Source organism: Ammodytes marinus (genome assembly GCF_949987685.1).
Source record: "Ammodytes marinus genome assembly, chromosome: 6".
Classification (NCBI taxonomy): Eukaryota; Metazoa; Chordata; class Actinopteri; order Uranoscopiformes; family Ammodytidae; genus Ammodytes; species Ammodytes marinus.
Genome location: NC_137235.1, coordinates 27,966,858 through 27,987,532, shown reverse-complemented (window position 1 = coordinate 27,987,532; position 20,675 = coordinate 27,966,858). Strand labels below are relative to the sequence as shown.

The 20,675-nt window shown below is 40.3% G+C and overlaps 2 protein-coding genes across 4 annotated transcripts; both read right to left on the bottom strand.

Annotated features, from left to right (window-relative positions):
• Positions 1-5,046: 5,046 nt before the first annotated feature.
• On the bottom strand, positions 5,047-7,828 carry ccr7 (chemokine (C-C motif) receptor 7). Its single transcript, XM_080029388.1, has 3 exons — positions 7,750-7,828; positions 6,828-6,877; positions 5,047-6,516 (listed from the first exon to the last, which is right to left on the bottom strand). Exons 1-3 carry the CDS (start codon positions 7,763-7,765, stop codon positions 5,455-5,457), a joined length of 1,128 nt encoding a protein of 375 aa, XP_079885514.1. The 5' UTR covers positions 7,766-7,828; the 3' UTR covers positions 5,047-5,454.
• Positions 7,829-9,324: 1,496 nt separating this feature from the next.
• LOC307251638 (SWI/SNF-related matrix-associated actin-dependent regulator of chromatin subfamily E member 1-like) lies at positions 9,325-18,353 on the bottom strand. Of its 3 annotated transcripts, none has more exons than XM_080029018.1 (11): positions 18,266-18,353; positions 17,449-17,499; positions 17,070-17,113; positions 16,640-16,744; positions 15,778-15,861; positions 15,021-15,152; positions 14,649-14,820; positions 13,033-13,205; positions 12,825-12,926; positions 12,074-12,314; positions 9,325-10,474 (listed from the first exon to the last, which is right to left on the bottom strand). In XM_080029018.1, exons 2-11 carry the CDS (start codon positions 17,453-17,455, stop codon positions 10,269-10,271), a joined length of 1,266 nt encoding a protein of 421 aa, XP_079885144.1. In that variant the 5' UTR covers positions 17,456-17,499; positions 18,266-18,353; the 3' UTR covers positions 9,325-10,268. The 3 variants fall into 3 exon arrangements, with proteins under 3 accessions (XP_079885144.1, XP_079885145.1, XP_079885146.1); XM_080029019.1 differs by having other exon boundaries at positions 15,778-15,858; XM_080029020.1 differs by lacking the exon at positions 15,021-15,152.
• Between the last annotated feature and the right edge of the window lie 2,322 nt (positions 18,354-20,675).

Sequence of the window (20,675 nt, the reverse complement as noted above, 5' to 3'; positions counted from 1 at the left end):
AGGTTTCTCATGAAGCATGTTCCCCTTCTCTTCTTGGGAGAAAACATGAACCGGCTTTTCTTTTTGAATCAGTAACTGCTTGTAAAATAAAACAGTTAAATCCACAGTTAACCAATCAAATGTTATAGTTCTTTGTCTATAAAACAGTCAGAGCTTCTGTTGTACCACTTACATCCTTAGCTTGTTGTGCATATGACATGCTCTGTGGTTAGATTTACAAATGTGTGCTGAGAACTATATAGGGGAAGGTGGGGTGATTTGTGCAACTTTTTACTCAAAGTGATTTTAAAGTGAGGCCTTGACAGTTATGTCTCCAACTCAAATATGTACATATATTTCAGGATGTTGTGCATCCCTGGCAATAAAAACTTTGGATCTGGAATAAACTGTTTAAGAAATATAGCTTTCGGAAAAAAAGTTGTCTTGTCGCACATTTGTGCGTCATTGTGTCACAATGACAAAGTCACCATCATCATCTTTCTGGCCATCTGAACTCTCATCAGTGGTGTCGTTAAGTGGAATTGAGATGTCACTCTCTTCTGAGCTACTGTAGACAATCACTTTCTTTTGGTGACCAGCGTATACAGCCATGCCACTGGCACAACTCTCAGAAATGTACTTTGCACTAGTTGCTCCGTGCTTGTGGAACCAACTGCCACCTGACAAATATGATTCCCCCTACATTTCTGCCTTTAAATCAAGGCTCAAAACCCATATGTACACCCTGGTGTTTCCTCCCCATTAACCTCTGCACTACTTACTTACCTCTGCACTACTATCTGTGTTTATGTGGATGTATGGGCTTTACGTCTTTTATTTTGGTTATTGTTATTTTACCTTCATTGTTTACCTACTGAATGCACTATGTACAGCACTTTGGACAGTGCAAACTGTCATAAATGTGCTTTTATAAATACATTTTACTTACTTACTTACTTATAACTCACCCAGGCCCTTGCGCACAAATCACCCCATCCCCAGAATTTTGGATAATAGGCATGATGCAGCAATTTAGGGTTGACATTGTGCTAACTATATAGACTCAAAGTGTAGCATACCAAAGCACTAAAACATGTGTCAAATGTTTTCAAACGTGTCTATAATTGTTCAGACACAATAATCAAAAAACCTTGATCATGGAAATTTTACTTTGAAAGGCAAAACACAGTTTTTTGAGCTTAAATGTGCTTATATCTTATTCCTTGTGTCTCCCTTCTTTACAGGATGAGTCAAATGGATGGCTCTTCTTAAATATGTGGTCACATTTCCAATTTCTTCCACGGTTTTCTAGAAACAAGGGGTTTTGCAACTTCCAAAATGCACAAATCACCCCACCTTCCCCTATCTACATTCTTTTATGACACTTCCACACGGTTTTGGCATCCGAGGGGCATGCATGTACAGGCCTCCCAACTAGGGTTGCTGAAAATTCCCGGAATTGACCCTTTTCAGGTGCAAGATCTCTGCACCTGCTTTTTGGCACATTTACTGTAATGTAAGCTGTTAGACACACCAATGCTGTAGGAGGGGGGGGGGGGGTTTACCATGATAGCACTGCTACCAGAAGCTTTCCTCATCAGTATAACAACCATCTGCCACCTTCGTTTAAAGGCTAAATATGTAATTTTCTAAATTTCTTAGAAGATAATAGGTAAAATATACAGAATAATTTGCAGAAAACCCTCACAAAGACACCTCAAAACTTGATGAAATATCACAGTATCTCTGAATTGAAAATCCACTTCTGCTGGCAGAAATACTGATATTAAGGAATTTTCTGGGGGTCTAAAGCCCTTGAAAGTTCCCTCTTTTTTTTCTTTCTTTTCTGGTACCCTGATTTATGTCCAGGTCCTGGCATCACTGAGCTTGCTAGGTTAGCTTGCTCATCATCAATACATAGCTAAAGCTTGTTTGGTTGACCTTCTGCATGCAACGGTTTTGAGGGGGAAAAAACGATCCATGATATTTTTAGTTTTTCAATGTAAAATGTGATATATTTCACCCAAGTAACAATGAATAAAATGTTTTATTTTATTATAGAAAGTTCTCTTGCAAATATAGCGTTCATAATAAAGGTTGGCTAAGTTGGGTCATCTGCAAAAAATAAATAAAAAAAGATTTTTTTTTTTTTGTCTCTGGGCCCCCCTTGGTGGCTGGGCCCTAGAAAGCTTTCCCACTTTCTACCCCTTACCCCTGTACCCACGTACTCGGCCGAGTGGTTTATTGGGCACGTTATAGCCTCATATGCGCAGGGCAGACTGGATGCTAGCTCTAGAATGAGCTATGGGCATTAAAAGTTAAACCTGCAGTGTGTAGAATTTTGGGTTTTATTTCCTAGCAGATTTTGTAGAAAGTAATTATAATATCCATCAGTACATTTAATTTAGTGCATAATAGCTGAATTTTTTTTTTTTTAATTATTATTTTTTCCCTTAGAAAGGGTCTCATATATGTCCATATTTCTGCATATTTTGGACCAAGGCCTAGTGCCGCCATCTTGAAAGTGTCATAGTTGGAATGTCATCAGGTGCATTATTTAAAATGTTGAATTGTTCTTGTCCTTGAAGGTCACTGTAGCTTCTGTTATTATTCGAAAGGGTTGGGGTTACCCAGGGAGTGTTGCATTCTAGAACTTTGTAGAACTTTCTTGATGATGTCATATTACACACTGCACCTTTAAGACATATAAAGGCGTTTTCAGGCGGGAGGAGACGTTCTGTCTGTGCACTCGACACGGATCGGCGGAGATAGGAGGCTCCGCGAGGAAAGGCCGTGCGGTAACCATGGAAACAACTTTTGTTTACAACCCTGTGTCGCTGCTGTTAAATATCTACTCATATTGTTAACATTTGTCTAGTTAATAAGTGGATTAGTTATTCAGTTTGGTTTGGTTTAAATGTCTACTTTGTGGATTAGGTCTAGGTTTCACTTTAGTGTTTGGTGGAAGGAACGGGGCGAACAGCGATGCTCCAGCTGTTTCATCTCATTAGATTCATGTCGCTACAAGAGAAAGCAGCAAAAGAAACAGGCTGCTTTATGTTCATCATACAATCTTGACTTGAATACAGAAGAATGGTGAATATCACCATCTTATTGAGGAGAGAAAAGTAAAACACTGTTCAGCTGTGCCAGGCTGCCTGTGTGTGTGTGTGTGTGTGTGTGTGTGTGTGTGTGTGTGTGTGTGTGTGTGTGTGTGTGTGTGTGTGTGTGTGTGTGTGTGTGTGTGTGTGTGTGTGTGTGTGTGTGTGTGTGTGTGTGTGTGTGTGTGTGTGTGAGGAGCACAGACGTAACAGCAGTTTAGTGCGGCCGCCTGTCGCCACGTCTGTAGAACAGTGCGTCTCTCTCCACTCGCATGTCATTGAAAATGTATTAGGCCTACCAGACACGTCAAAAGCCTCCCTTCTAAAAAGGCCATGATGGCGAGAGTAGGCTATATTTTATTAGTAAAGGCCACTATTAATGAATTAAAAGAATAAAAATAAATAAAAACGGGAGGACGGGTCCCGCGGCCAATTCCCGGTACTCCCGGACTGACTCATTTCGCGGGAATCCCGAAATCCCGGGACCCGTCCAGCAACCCTACTCCCAACCCCAGTAAGGCCCCATGTTTGTTCCCCTTTGTTTAAATTCTGTTTCCAATTTCTTGTGAAGCATTGTGGTTTTCTTTCTAAGGCTTGCTCACAAGGTGTGTCTTGGTGCTCCCCTGGTTCATGCGTTCCTCAAGGGTAAATTCTCCTTTATTATTTTCACTGAACTCATTTGTGTTGGACAAATTATCTGTGGCTTTGTCCATAATGCTAATAATACTCTGCTTTAAGCATATTTACATTATTATATTGCTGAAATCAGCTTTTGAATGGCTTTCTTCAATAAGACCTTGGAACAAAACTAACTCAGATTTCAGATATTAGAAAAATAGCTTTATTCATCACTTTATAGAAATGTCTTTCCCACTCTGTTTGGTATATACACAGGCCAAAAATACACACATGCACAAACAGGAGCATACTGTATACACAGGCATTCATTTATGGAGAGATGTCAGTGCAAGGGAGTGTGGGCAGCTGTGAGTCCTGTGCCTTGCTCATCATTTACTATCAGCACTATCCAGGATTCCTGGATGGATATTAAAGGTAGCCCCTTTTGAATCAATTGATCAGGAATTCCAGGAACCATTTCAAATGCAACTACCCCAGAATTTACTATAAGCATATGAACTTACATTTTTTAAATCTGTTTTCTATGTTTTTATCCACATTAATTCTGTTAATGCAGCATTTTAATTCTGATCTAATCAGTACATTTGAAGTAGCCTGGCTCCGCCCGCCTACCTACTTCCGCTCAAATTTCATTTTCCCTTCAGTAGTCAGTCTGGGTCTGCGGTATATTCATGCATTCCTGCTCGAACAGATTTCTACCGGTCCAATCAGCGAACAGAGGCAGTGGCTGAGAACGATGATGTAGAGGTTGTGCACCAGTTTCAGTTCTAGTCACTGGAAGACAATGGATAAGGATACGAGAGAAGCTATTCAGCCTGTTGCGGCAACGCTGCCGAATATCGATAAATCAAAGCCGGAGCAAGAACAAGCTTTGCTGAGTTTTTTTTTTTTTTTTTAAGATATTTTTTGGGCATTTTTATGCTTTATTGATAGTGCAGAGAGACAGAGGTGAAATGGGGCAGAGAGGGGAGTGACATGCAGAGAACAACCGCGGGTGGGAATCGAACCCGGGTCTGCTGCTGGGCCCGGCCCGGGAGGGGGACGCCTTACCAACTGAGCTAAAGGCACCCCCCAAGCTTTGCTGAGTTTTGTTGGTGTCTGGCCGGTCCCGGCGCAAGACATACGTCACGACCAAACGCTATGCGATTGGTTATGGCAGATCCGGAGTGGCACTGGGCAGATCCAATCATTTTAAACCTCAACAGACACCCGCCTCCAAGTGAGTGAACGTTTGTCAATTGAGCAGTTTCAGACCTTCTGTACAAATGAAATGAAGTACGATGGTCTGGTAGAACCAGGCTACTTTTGAAGACTTGTTTTGGGGAAATTCATTTTATTTTACAACATTGCAAATATTTAAAAATAATGAAAATAGTAAATAAAAACAGCAAAGGTTAGTTTGATATACACAATTTGATCATTTGGTTCTCGTTTAATAATGGAGTTAATTTTGAGTAAATTTCTCTTAATTCTGTACACTGTAGTCAATACAAAACACACTTTAACTGGCGAGAATAAACACTCTAACAGAGACAAAAAACATCAAAACCCCACATGAATGCCATTCCAATGATCATTTCTGCTATGCAAATGAAGAATATTTTTTCTTTTCAGACTTTTATCCTAATGTTTTTCAGCCAAATGTTTTTTTAAATGTTCAAAATAAATTTCAATCAAACAAACAATCAAAAAACGGTATGGTCTGCAGGTGTGACAGGCTGTTAGTGAAACAGCTTTAAGGTGAGAATGTGGTGGTGGTCTCGGTGTCTGTGGCCCCTGAGCTCCTCCTTCTGTCACATGTATACTTGAAGAACCTCTCCTGGCTCATGCAGCCCCAGTCCTTCAGCAGCTTCAGCAGGTCACGACGAAACTTCACCCCGATAAAGGCGTAGACGAAGGGGTTCAGGCAGCACCTCAGGAAGGCCGCACACTGGGTGACGTCAGCGGCATAAAGCAGACTGTTCTCATAGTCGCAGTCATCGGTGCCTCCATTTTTTGTGACAACAGTGCTCCACAGTAGGACCACATTATAAGGCAGTTGGCAGACCAAGAAGACAACTACCACCGCCAGAATGACCTTGATGGCCTTATTCCGTTCAAAGTTACGAGCATGGCAGAGAGTCTGGACAATGCGACTGTAGCAGAAGGTCATGACCAGGAGTGGGAGGACGAAAGCCAAAACGATCTGGCTCACTTGAATGCTGACGCGGAGCTGGTCAGAATTGCTGGAGTAAGGGGTGCAGGTGTTGTTGTTGATATGGGTGTATCTCATCTCTGGTATGGAGAAGATCAGCGCCATGGTCCAGATAACAGCGGATGACACCTTGCTGAGAAACATTATGTGGGATCGGTGGCGGTGAGCAGACACGGCCTTGGCGATGGCAAAGTAGCGGTCCACGCTGATGAAAGAGAGAAGGAACATGCTGCTGTAGAAGCTGACCTTGTAGATAGTGTGCATGGCTTTGCACAGCACCAGGCCCAGCACCCATTTAGCTGTGGAGTTGGCTGCCCAGAAGGGGAGCGACAGGGCAAAGAGCAGGTCCGCAAAGGACAGGTTTAGCAGGTATACGTCCGTCATGGTCTTGAGACGCTTGAAGTAGAAAAAGGTGAGGATGACGAGGAGGTTCCCCGCCAGCCCCATCAAGCAGATAATGGAATAGAAGGTAGGAATGAACCAGAGGCGGAACTGCCGATTGAGATTTTTGACACAGATCGTAGAATATTCCCCATAATCCACAGAGGAATCATAATCGTAGATCCTTGAGGTAGCATTCTCTTCATGCTGGGACAAGCAAGACTGAAATCAACAAAAGACAAAACGATCAATTAAAAACAAGTCACAAGTAAAGTAAAGAAAACAACAATCTCATGTGGAAATTAGAAAAAAACCTAAGCTACCTGCATCACAGTATAGTGGCCCCTGACACATTAAACCTTTTTCATTACAACCACTTCCTTATATGATATTGTGCTTGTGAGGGAAAGCTTGTAGTTACTTGCTGTTTTCACCTCTTTATGTGGATACAAATTGCAACAAATGTGTAAATATCCTTTTTCTTTGATGTTAACTGCTGTGGTAAAGGGTGTTGGAATTGTGTGTTTTTTTACCTTAAAATTCATAAACCATATCAGCACAACTGGCAGAAGCTTCTGGAGATCTGAAAAAAATGGAGTGAACTTTTAGGAGACCCAGAACTATAATAGTATCACTGATCTATCAGTCAGCATAGTATTGTTTACATAAATGGATCTTACCATTTCCTAAGCCAGTATTTCACATGCCTACATTTTTCAAACTTCATAACCCCAGTTTTAAATAACCATTTATCTTAGAAATGTGACGTCTCCAAGCCCAAACTGAGTTGTGACATTAATGACATTATTACATTTATTTTGTTCTTGATTTAGTTTACAAAACTCTTTCAGAGCAACAGAAGACCATTTAAAACGTTCTACAGGCTATTGTAAGTAGTACTTGATAACTAGTAAACTGAGTTCCCCTCTAAATGCTATACCCTAGGGTGTTTTCGGTTCACTGCTGACCTGATAATTGTTAGAGATAAGGAGGTTCCTGTGAAACCAGACATGGTTTTGAATCAGCTCATTGGCAAAAGAGACTTAGTTCTGCATTTTTGTCTGTGATATCTTACACTTCACTACATACTGTACCTTTTAATCAATCATAACTTGCAAGTACTTGTTTATTTCAATGATCATTTTAAAAATCTTTATAATACAGTTGTAGTAGATTCTGTCTGCTCCAAAATAGCTTTGGCTGATAAATGATTAAAGACATTCAGTTTAGTTCTACAGGTACAGGAAATCCACCACAAACGATCTGTCTCTGTTGCCCCGCATGCATTGACACCACTCTCATGTCTCCAACCCATGGATAACTATATATAACTCAAGGTTATCTTTTCATTTTTATTTTTTAATAAATTAATTTGTCGTCTTTCATGCATTCCCCATAGTAACACAACCTCCTTTTAACTACTGTATCTTAGATAAACTCTGATAAGGTACTCACCGCTGACAGAAGTCATGTTGATGAAGTGTAGTACGCATATGTAAAGCTGCTAGACACATGAGTTAAATGTCTGTTTGCTTGATGGTGGTTTCCCCTTGGTGAATTGAAAAAAAAAACAGCCTGACTGAAACCCTGTTCTCCTCAGGCCCCAAGCCTCACGTTAGAAAACCACAAACTCACACATTTTCTTTTCTTTTTTTCAATTATTGCTACTACAATTAAATGTACTGTTCATTCAAATATGTAAATTACATTATGTCCAAACTGCAATAGTCTCTATCGTTAGGTGTCACTATAGATCTTAGTACATTTTTCTTTAAAAAATAATATGGAGACCAACCACTGTGAATCGAAAGATAACGCTATAAACACCTCTTGGAGTTTGAGCTTCTGTGTTCTTAGGGGCAGAGTTAAACATCTTGGGAAAAAACAGTTCTTAACACGACTGTCAGGCCACAACCCATATCTGTGCAAGAGCACAATTTGTTCAGTAGTGACAATATGAATATTCAAAGCCTCAGTAAGTAGATACCTGTCTGACAGTGCTCGGCAACGCAACATACAATATACTGAATATGGACCAAATTGCTATGTTTGCAGCAGATCAAAGTACGGCAAGTCATGCAGTAAAATAAATTAAATTAGCTTCAATTTATTTGTATACACCTACTTGTTCAGACTTCAGATTTTCCCCCCTTACCCCAACACTTAACTTTCAAAATTAAATTGCTTTACTCACAAGAGTAAGTAAATAATACGTAGTAAAATATTGATGTTGGTGGGACAGCTTGCTTTTCTTTAAAGCATTTTTTTTTAATACTGGGAGTTATTCAGTTGTATCCTCAACATCATTTTATTTTTTAAACATTGTACATACACAGCACTGGTGGACAGCAGATGAGGCTTTGCTAAGTTAATCTTTTACCCACTAACTTTTGACGTCTGTACACACTTCTGCACACCTGTATCTCTGCGGTTGTGGTTTCTAGCTTTCACTAGGCAGTGCTAACCACACGCTACAAAACATAGTTGCAATGCAAGGGACATCTCTAACATCTCTGCTAAAGCACATTTAAATCTGATCATTACACCATCTCACCAGAAGCTAAACCTGACGAAAACTTAAGCCTGAATAAATAACATATCCGTCAAGTGTATGTCATTCATTGAGGCATGCTTATTTCGTTACATGGACAACTGAACCGACGGGAGATCTGAAAGTTCTGCACTGAAAACAGGAAATCAGAAATATTCCATTTCACCTTACCCACTTCCCTCACCTGTACTGTGCAAAAGACAAATATGCTATATGCATGCCAGCCTTTGTATACAGCGTTTGTTTTTGATCATTTATGTACCATGACTGATTACCAGTAATATGTGTATCACAAACAGTTTTACATTATACTGTAAAAATCATTTTTATACAGTTTGTTTGTACCGTAAATGTATGTTTATGTTTATTCGTGCTCGAAGAACCTTGCATCAAACAAAAAAATATGAGAAAACTTGTTTAGGGTAAAAAAGTTTATTGGTATAAATATGCAAAAGGAAATTGTAAGACTGCATGTTATGACTGTTCTTCAAGCTGTTTTATGACATGAAAATTCATGTTTAGGCAAACCTCGTTACACTTGTGCACAATGACGGTACATTTAAAAGTTCTCATTAAAATTGCAATATTGACCATAACACAGAGATGTTCTAAGCGTACTGCTTTTGATTTGATTGACAGCTAGCAAACTTGAAATCACTGGTAGTCGTAGCATTGTACAGCATTGATGATCATACGATATACTTATGGATGGACTGGGCCAGGCCCAGGACAACCAATATACACAAGAATAAAAAAATGCTGATAATAAATAACAATAATAACTACTACTAATGACTACAAACTCCTGAGACAATACTGTCACTGTAATACTGATACAGAGAGTAAACAAATATTCTCCAGCCAAGGAGATGATCACCCAGCTCGTCTTTTCACAAGTATGCCAACTTATTTTGAAAATATACCACATGCAAAAATAACAATAAAAGCATCAATAACACTAGAATACAAATGACAACGTTAAATATAACACTGAACACACTGAAGCTTTTTTTCATATAGCCTTAGCCGTCTAGTTATAAACTGCGACGACCTGGGATCTGCCAGACAGAGTGCTAGAGATAACCCATGTATGTATGTGCTGAGGAGGGCCAGTATGGTTCTTCCAATGGCATGTGGAGAATATATAGTGCTTTCACATAGGCTTTTTGTGGGTCATTAACTCATTATGAAGCTACTGATAGGACCGTTCAACTGTAAGTGCTTTACATATTTAATTTATTTGTATTCGGTCTGTGTCAATGAGCCTTGGTGTTTTGGAACTAAACTAAAACATCATCTTTGCCTCAGCTTAAACATTGAGCCCAATCGGGACACTTTTTTCTTTTCCTTTGACAAACTGAGATGGTGCAATTGTATTTGATCAGAGAATGATATCAGTTTATAGACAACCGGGTGTTGGGACTCATTGGGCTTCTCTTGCTTTGCATGGCCCCTCAGATGGCTCAGTGGTGGGGGCATCTTCTGTCTGAGCAGAGGTGGTCTCTGAGCCAGTGTTGCTGTCGCTGGTTCCCTCCTCCATGGCTCCCTCTGGGACGCTCTCCTTGTCCTCTGAAACCCCCTCCTCACTGGCTGGATGAGCCTCAGCCTCCTCTGGCGCCTTGGGCTTTCCTGTAGTAATTCAATTCGGAACAGCATTATGCTCGGATCAATCTCAAAATGTGTTTTATGTGTATTTCCATTTGTGGGGTGGTTTGGTGGAATGGTGAAATGATTAAACAAATTATAAATATAATGCAATTTTTAAAAATGTACAAAAGATGTATCTCACTGATGTTAATGGCACTTGTTTTTTTGTTCTTAATAGCTTGATGGAGTATGACATAAATTGGAGTGTTTCATTTGTTTATTTTAGTGTATTTTGCACTTGTTTATTGTTAAGAATAGGGTAGGAATTGACATCATGTTAACGGTGTGCTAGGTGGCCCCGCCTATATGTACGACACAAGGGCTGAGAATATTGATCAGATAAATGATCGATCAATTGAAAATCTCTTTATTTTAAATCTATTGATTTTAAAATAGGGGACAGTGCATATTAAAGCCACTACGAGTAAGATGGCACGTTGGCGTCCCCTTTGGACAAAAGCGGTAGTATTTTTACGACGCCCGCTGTCGCAAAGCTGTTTTCTAGCGCGTGCCAGGCGCGCGAGTGTGAACTGAGAAGGGCGCAATATAGTGCATGTCCGTGTGTTGAAAGTGTGAGGACTCTTTTCGGCTCCGTGAGAGTGGTTTTGACACTGCACCAACTAATGCCAGTCACTGCCACACACACCTGATTGCAATGAGTTGATGCAGCAGTGTCACATAACTACTCTCTCTCACGGAGCTGAAAGACGTGTCCTCACCATAGATAGTAAGGTCCTCACAGAAAGCGAATGAACGAGAGACGGCAGTTAGTATGGATCACGATGAGGTAATGTGTTTGTGTTGTTGATGTAAATAATGACTATTTCAGATAATGGTTATCTGATGATGGTGAAGCAAAGCAAACTTTGTGTTAGTAGGCCTACCAATCGCTCATTCATTTAGGAGTAAACACTGCAGTCTAGTTTCGCTCTCGTGAAATTGTATACACGTTGCTTGGCAACGCCCTCATCCCGTCCGTAGCCTATATCACTCTCCCTTTTAGCTTTTCTTAATTTTTCTTTTTTTTTCTTTGATGGTTCAGCCCCTTTATCAGTCATTATGACGACAAATAACTGTCTCAAACAAGGCTCCCGCTCCCCTTCCCTCACCTGGAGGGATAGGCTTCTCAAATCACGTTGCTGCGCCACACTGAAATCTGCGACAAATATGGATATGTGACCATAGAGCCTGCACGAGCGAACCGAAAATCGGACTGGGTGTGCGACCAGACCAAAAGCAGTAATAAAAACTATTTAAAAACGTCTTTCTTTGCACTGATGGTCTCGTTTGCTGTTAAAGGTAATTTATGATTATCAGAGGAAACATGAGGCTGTTTAAAATATATTTAAATGTTACTCGTAGCCGCTTTAATGAACTTGTGTAAACAAGTGAACTTATAGCCAGTGTCTAATTTACATCCTTTGTCCCTTTTAGGATCAATAATATTTTATTCATTCATTCATGAGTCAAAGAAACAAACAGACAAGAAAAATACTGTACATGATTTAAAAAAACAAATATAAGGTGTCGCTACAGAGCCAGATAGCACCAAAGCCACTAATAAAGGCCAGTGTGGGTCACCTGGTGTATCTGTGGTGTTGGATTCTGTGTCCTCCCCTTCCTTGTTACTGCTTTCACTTGGAGGATCTGGCTGTGGCTTGTTGCCGTGTGTTGCGCAAACGTGTTTGTCTTCTTCTGCTAAAACACAGGTGGGGGCTGCATCCTTCTCACGGTCTGCCACTCTTTTGCGGGCTGCCTCCTCTGCTGCAGCAATCTCTGCAGAAATCTTCTCCATGTCCACTTCCACCTTCATACAGCACAGCTTCAAAGTACAAGAATGTGGGATTACAAAAGTGCTGTACATGCTCATACAAATTGTAATTTTTTCACTTCATAAAGTTTAAGTGTTGGCTGGAAATGCATGCACACTGTACAGCTTTGTATATGTTACAACTTACGTAATGTAACCAAATAAGTACATAGCTCTCTTCTAAACAGTACATGTTCAGGCTTGAAAATTCTACCTCTCACTCGGTGAATGGATACTGTTAGTAGCCCTGTAAAGGATAAATAGCACCACCTATTGGGAATAGTGCATTCAACTTCAGAGTACTGCATCCAGTTTCAGATCAACAGTGATTGTGGGGGCTACAAATTGTAAACGATGAGAGCATATGATTGCCAGCTCATGTGGAAGGAGTTAGCTGCAGCCGGTGGCTGTAAGGCAAAATTTTGATTGGCACATAACCAGAGCCGCACACTGTACAGTTAAACATGCAGAATGAAGCTTGCGTGCGAGTAAGCGATGACTCCCATGTTAAAGATGCCGTACCCTTTTGAGCTCAGTGGTGAAAGACTCTGTGGCTTCGATGAATTTTCTTTTCTTGTCCTGGTGCCGGTCTTCAATCTGAAGCAACTCTGCCTCCAACTTTCTCTGTAGCACAAGACACAGAGGCACCACGGTTATTACATTATTAACCCACGGAGAACAAATCCGTTGGCCATTATGTGAAGAGTAGAAGCCCACGACTTGATCATACCTGGTGTACCATCAAAGACTGGACCTGACGTTTCAGGACCTGCATGCGAGCCGTGGTAACAACGGAGCGTACATCAGGGACTACGCTCTCACTTAGGATCTCACTGATCAGACGATGGTTGCGTTGGAAACGAGACGCAGCTGAGTGCTTTATAGAAAACCCATCGTCGTATTCTGGAGACATTTATAAAAAAATAAATAAAATAAAAAAAACATGAGTTGCTAACTTGCTAGGGTTGTATAAGTAAATATTTTTTACATGCCTGTCAAAAGGGAAAGAGAAGACATGTGTAACAGTCACCCTCAACAAGTATTAAAGGCTTCGGCAAACTACGGCACAAATGACAAGAAGTGATACAACTCCTGCTGAATCAAGAAACTATAAACATGAAAGTATTGCTCAATATTTTGACCAAGTTTGAGGTAAGTATAGACGATCACCTCAAAATACATCCTTAAGCAAAGCAGAGCAGTTATTGTTAGGGCAGTGGGACAATTATAACCCACTGTATGTGGACAGAAGTTTCAAGATGTAGTCTGCAATTTTCATTTGTAATCAAATGTTCTTCTTTGTCTATAATGTGTTCTCCTTTTCCATTTAAATAGAGCATGATCAAGCACTGAGGTACAATCCAAACACAGTTCATTTACAGTGCCCTAAGACAATAATAGTCATCTTTAATTACTTTTTCCACACTCTGGAGATAAAGAATTATATCTGGATTAAACGATAAAGGTTTTAGAAAATGTGTGATTACTTTCTTTATCTGCATATTTATTTACCAATTGATTCCCTTTTTATGCCATGTGGTGGTCTTACACCACAACAAAAATTACACCTAGGGCAACATTTCCACAAATATAGTACAATTTGTTTTGCTGGTTCCACTGTGTAAATAATGATCTATCGATGGCTGCTGGTGACTGTATATCACTGGCAGGCACTTTATTTTTGTGAGATTTTTTTTAATGCTGTTGGAAACAGAAACGGAGAAACAATATGGCAGCAGCTTAGGGTCAAATCTCTGTAAGACTGACGGTATTAACAAAGCACAATTTCGGAGTATGTAGCCAGCCACCTGGGGAGCTAAACCTTATATTTATCATTTATGTAGTATGTGCAGTCTGTTGAGAACATAACCCTCTGAGATACCAGCTCTGACATTTTTTATAGACAAGGGTGTTCCTAAATAGAAATGGGTTTTATCAGTAGTTCCTGTACATCATTATCTTCTAGTGTAACCCAGCCAGACCCTAGACAAGTATCGTTTCCTTGAGGTGGGTGTAACTCAAAATGCCTTCTTCTGGCGTGTGTGTACGTGTCAGGCTTTAAAACAACAGAGAAAAGAATGTACATTTTTGCAAAGACATCTATCCAAATCCAAGAACACGTGCACAATGTGAACAGTTGTGCAAAACAAAGACTTGGAGCTTAAAAGACATTTAAAAGGGTAGCATTATCAAAAATATGGAGGGTTGTACTGTAGAAGAATTGGAGAAAACTAGATAACAGTCTGTGGATAGCTGGCAGCTCTGTGTGATCGTACTCCAGTAATAACAGCTCTATCATAGTGCTCTAAACCTTGGGAGACAAAGCATTTAGCTGAGTGGCCTTACCATCTGGATCGTCGGCTGGCTGAATACTCATGTAAGGCTCGCCCTTGTCCAGTCTGGACTGCCTCTGACGGCTCTCCTCTTCCAGAGCAGCCTCGGCTCGGCTCTTTGCAGCGACGTAGGCCAGGTAGGCTGGGGAGTTGTGATAGGCCTTCATGCTCTCATTGTACTCAATCTACGGGGAAGAACAGGACAGGAATGACGAGGAAACAGAGAAAGCCAGCAGACACAACATGTTGACCCTTCTTTCAGTCAACTACAACCAGGAAAAAGAGTTTTACTATTAGAGGAAGGAATGATGACTAGAGAGACCCACGACAGCGGTGGACCCACATGAGAAAACCTGCTTCAACACCACCTTGTAAAACAACCAACCTTCTCTGCTTCGTAGTCATTCAAATAATCCTGTTTCTCCTCATCAGTGAGGTCCCTCCACATGCCACCGATTATCTTCCCAATTTCCCATAGCTTCAGATCAGGATTGGAGGCTTTTACTTGATCCCAAACCTGGTGATGAGAACCAGACATGGGTTGGGTTGGGTTGGGTCAGAGGGGCTATAAGTTGATATCTCTTTGCAGAGAGGTCACAAACCAGAGGAGGCCGAGTGCTTTAAGCTCCATCTCCAAGTTGATAAATCAGTCTGGACAGTCCTAACAAAGTCCTGGCTTACCTTGATAAACATGCACTTGTGTCTGAAACATAATATACGTCTTACTTATACGTCTTGTGATTAATTAATCGAAATTAACGCGTTAATTTGACAGCCCTAATTCTATAGTACTTTTTATTCGTCTTCCAACAGCCGCATTTCTGGTGGACACACACTATACATATTTGTAAGGCTGTTAAGTTTGTCCTCTGTGTGCTACTGTAGAAACATGGCTGTGCAACATGGCGGTGCGCCTTGCTCCTACGTAGGTATAAATTGCTCAATCAAAGGTAACAAAATAATAAAAAGTATGTTAATACACTATTTAGAACATGTATGAATATTATTTTCCATTTCTACCAATTCTGTTCTGAAAAATGTTTTCCCTTTACACACAGCACCTTTTTAAAGGCAAAGAATCCCTGTTTCACAACAAAGCACACGATGATGCAAAAAGCAGCAATTCCATTATGTGAACTTACCTTACGGCTATATCTCATATATGGCATCAATGGCTTATCTGGTGGCTTTGGTGGCTTTGGGATATTTATTCCAGAGGAGTTCTGCTAAAGAAAGAAAAAGAACTCACCTTAAGGCTCACCTTAAACACTCTGACACAGCTAGTCTGCGTCAGACCGTGTGCATGGTTATGTCATTTTACATAGACCTACTGTAAAATAAGAATTGGAAATCAAATGCAACATTTAAGTAATTTAATCACTTCATTTAACTCCATTTAATTAATGTTAGATTGAGGCTATGACAAGTATGGAACACCACAGAGTACAGTGGAACACTGCTGACTGTGGAAAGAAATACAACAATCTCACTTAAGCAGAGATTTTCCCGTAGTGCCATTATCAGAGTCAGCATACCACAGCTTGCATGCAGCGACTTAATTACTGCGCAGAAGCCAGAGCAATGCCGAGCAGCAAGTCTGTAATGCCATGGCAACACTGATGGCATGGGTTACTTCACATGGCTGTCAGAAATGCAGACTTTGAAAGGCAGGTGGTATTTCCAATACACACAGATGGACTCATAGCCAATCTGCATTGGGGTGGAGGAGGCAGAGGGAGTTTGGGATGACCAAAAATGACAGATTCAGTCTCAGTAATGGAATGCATCAGGCTTCTCGTGCCAACTATTGTGTGAGATATTCACATCTAATCTTGTTGCTCTAAACAAAGCAAAGGTGTAAAGCTCCAAAGCTACTGATGCTCGCAAAAGCTTCTGCAGTATCTTCCTTTGATTAGTTGACTGTTATGTGTGACAGTTTTTTGTTGTTGTTTTTTTCCCCCATGGGCCTGCATGATATTTTTAAGTCTCGTTGTTTTTTCATACCGTTACCCGACTGTTGCTGCTTTGGCTCCCTCCCAGTCTGTAGTTGTTGTAGGCCAGGTGGCTGTATGGGTTGTACCCCACAAACCCAGGAGTGTTGGGCAATTGCTGATGGAAACAATTGAGACAGATATACAAATGAGCCACGGCATAAAAGAAGGAGGAGGGAAAGCCCAAGACAAAAAATGTAAAAATAAATCAGTGGAAGAAGCTGGAAAAATGCAAAGTAAAGACACTTGCATTCATGCCAGGGCTGTAAGGACAATATGTTTTCAGAAGCAGTAGTGAATCGGTATACCAGTATGTTACAAATGGGTGTTGTGGATTCAACCAAAAAGGCCAATCACTTCATAAAACTGTCTCCAAGCAGCAACATCAGCTTGATTACGGATATGCAGATAATAAGGTGGTGCACTTAGTTAGGAATACTTACGGTTGTAGGGGCAGGGGGAGGGGGAGGGGCATAGGATGGCCTCTCTGTTTTGAAAGAAAAGGACCAAATCAGCATCAGTCCACTGAAACTATAATAAGTAGGCTACCATTACCATTTGGCCAGATTAACAAACCAAGTATTTGCCTGACAGGTTAATGAAGTTAAATAACATGAAACAAACCTATCAATACAAAATCAGACCTAAACCACCTGAATGCTTTGGTATACACCAATAGACTTAATGCATTATTACGGTTATTATTATCTCATACTTTCATGGAAATAACTGGGTTGATGTTTTGGAATATTGATATTAACTGATTATGAGCTGAATAAAGATTAATATCACATATAAGCTGAAACCCTCCCAGTTCCTTACTTGACATATTTGCAGTGAGGAGTAGGTATCAGTCTATAACAGGCATCGGCTCTGTAATAAAAACATTTTAGAGCACAACAACATGTTATGTTGCATTGAGAAGATGAACTGGGTCGACAAGTGTGGCTCACACAACACAAAACAAATTGATGTCGGTGACGATGGTGAGACAACAGGGCTGGCTAGCATCGACGTTAGCTCGAAGTTAGCCTACAGTCTGGGGAGATTTGAGGATAAAACGTAAAAGCTATATGTTGGCAACATAAATCCAATTGTATCGATGAAAGCGTTTATGTAATGAATGGGTTGAATGCCAAAAGAGTTATGACTATTTGGACACGATAATAGTCGAAATAGGACCGGTGGTTGACGTTTTCGTTAAGGTTTTTCAACGTTGGTTTTACGGCTACATCTGCGGAGTCAAATACACTGGCCGCGTTAGCAACAATGCTAATCTAATGTAGCTTAATTATTTTTCGCTAGGTGAGCTCTGCTGCAATACACGCCAACAATACAAATAGCAGTGGTTAACGTGTGTGCCCAAGTGTAGTTACATTGTTATGAAAGTAACGTAAGAAATGAATGATATTTGGTTAGCGTAGCTCATCGGTTAAAATAACGTTAGATGGTTTGAATAGACAGCAAGAGGACGGCTAGCTGCTTACGTAGCTTAGCTCTCTGAATGAAACGAAAAATGACTGATATATTTAGCATGCAACGTCAAGTCAAACCAACACATCTAGAGATATACACATTCCCATAGATTTTGATGGTGACAAGCAAGCATGTATGCTAAAGTGATGGCCAGAAAACTCACCCTAAAACCTTTAGTCCCCACCACAGTGTGTACGTTGTGGCTTTTGACAGGGAGGCTAACCACCTAGCTCTGAGAAACAGTCCCCACAATAAACGAATGAAAAGGGGTTCACTCGTAAGATTCCTGCAGAATCTTCCAGAATTACACCCCCACCCCTCTCCTCATTACAGATGTTGCTTTCGTCGATGCTGATGCTCATCGCTCTCAACTGTCACCACTGCAGCACTAGCTTTATTCATATGACAGCAGAAACATCTTTCTTTTCATCAAGGAATCATGGTTTTTAGATTAAAAAAGACAAGGTATCATAACAGCACATTTCACCTACATACTAGTAGTGTTATGTTCAAGGTTCAGATGTGCATCATTGGTAGACTTGTCAGAAACATAGCCTGTTTACTTTATAGTGGTATAGAAGCGAAAAGCTGACCTACATTGTTAACCTGACTGCAAAATACTGCTTCAATACTAACATGTTATTGTAGATGCTCCACAGTTCACATGCATTCTTTTCTACAAGGTAATAATGCTATGAAATAAAGATAAATACAATAAAAAGTTGGAATTACTTTATTATGTCACATACCGTAAGTTGCATTATGGACGCCTCACAGGCTACTAAGCTTTTGAAAAAAATCAAGGTTGCCCTATTCACTGCTCCCCTTGTTGTGAGAACTGAAATACTTTGCATTCTTGGTCACATTGTGCGAGAGCCGCCCAGGTCAGTAGTTGTAATAGTGTGTTCCCTAAAGAATATAAACCAAAGCCTGTGGGATTTAGGCTCCATCGATGTCCATTCAACCTGAATAGAACTAGTTTTGGATTTGTTAATTGATTGTGTTCATTGTGACCCCCTGTCTTTCTGTTTACACACACACTTGAGAGCTTATTTTTATTTCTGCTTGACCTGCATCCTGTATAATATGCGTAAAGACATGGTTGTGATCTCATCTGCAGGTGTGGGGATCATCATTCACTGGGCAATAGCGAGAATGCTGTGTGGATGGGACGGGATTAGATGCCAGGTCTACAGCGTTGGACACCTATGATGGACTACATCTGGAGGTAGGCTGGAGGTCACATGCTTCCTGTAAGCTACTGTGCAAGCTAAACACATACACTAACACAGGGCCTCCCTCCCAGGCACAGCTGTGGAATTGCGGATGCCCAGGGGCAACACAGGGCCTGTGACATTTTAAAGCTGCTCTTGTAATGCAGATTCAGACCCGATTTTTAAGCCTGTGTAGAGCTCACCAAAATAGACTCAGGCAGTGGAACTAAGCAGACTTGAAAGTTTACTCTGGTGGTGGACGGTGGAGGTATTTTTAGAAGCCCCTGTATTCAGATTATTATGATGTATCATTCAAGAGTTATTTCTGGGACAAATTCCTTTTGTGTGAATTAACCTGTTGGTATTGCCAGCATTCACGATCGACTCTGGGAAACATACCCGTCTCAATGTTAATGTGGGGGTGGGGGGGGGGGAACAAACCACAGCTACATTTGCGTATCACACATTTAAATGTAAACGGGAAGTTCATCCATCATTATGTCGCCATACACTTGCAATCTTTGATTTAAAGATTTGTGTCCTCTTTGATTTTGTCACAGTATCTAGACCTGCTTTGCTTGCTCTTCATTGATTTGGAACATAGAGATGGACAATGCTGCACTTCACTTAGCTAACAGGTCACACATAATTATTTTAAAATAGTGACATGTTATTGCTTTCTGTACTCACACCACTGCTAACATACAGTAGTTACAGCTAGCACTACCCATGACCAATACTGGCTTTTTGAAGCAGATAGAAATATTTCAGTTTAAATATCTAATAACAATATACCGTCCTAACAATACAATATGTAAACCAACAATTTTTTCTCTAATTCAGATTATCAAGACATTTGAGTGACATTTTTACAATTGTAAAATAAACTTCAAACAAAAATTGAACACTTACACACACACAATAACCTTTGATGGAAGTTAAAGGTGGGGTCAGAGATTCTGGAGAACATTGTTAAAATGAATTTTTGTCAAAATCAGATAAAATCTCCATGGAGCCTCTACCTAGTGGCTCTGTAAACGTCTATGTTACTAGCTAAGATGGACCCCCTTTGTTTACTTACCTATTCACAAAGCCTATGCTGTGTATTACATTTTTTCTTTTTTTCAGTGAACACACAGTACCAGGTCGCGAGAGATATTCACGGTTTTGACAACAAGTGTGCTCCAGAAACGCTGCCATCTATACATTTGTATCAGTAACAACTAAAAACTACAAAGCAAATATATATGAATATACAGTTGGCAATAGATAAATAAGACACTTCTAATATTATTACTTTTTATTAATTACTAATAGTTACTACTACTACTACTACTACTACTACTACTTCTACTACTA

Bases quoted from the DNA above. Each gene is read 5' to 3' on its own strand.
- ccr7 (XM_080029388.1), bottom strand. The intron at 6,517-6,827 runs GTAAAAAAACAC...TGTTGATTTCAG, and splicing joins TATGGTTTATGAATTTTAAG to TCTTGCTTGTCCCAGCATGA.
- LOC307251638 (XM_080029018.1), bottom strand. The intron at 15,153-15,777 runs GTAAGTTCACAT...TCTCATCACCAG, and splicing joins ATATGAGATATAGCCGTAAG to GTTTGGGATCAAGTAAAAGC. The intron at 12,315-12,824 runs GTACGGCATCTT...TGTACTTTGAAG, and splicing joins TCACCACTGAGCTCAAAAGG to CTGTGCTGTATGAAGGTGGA.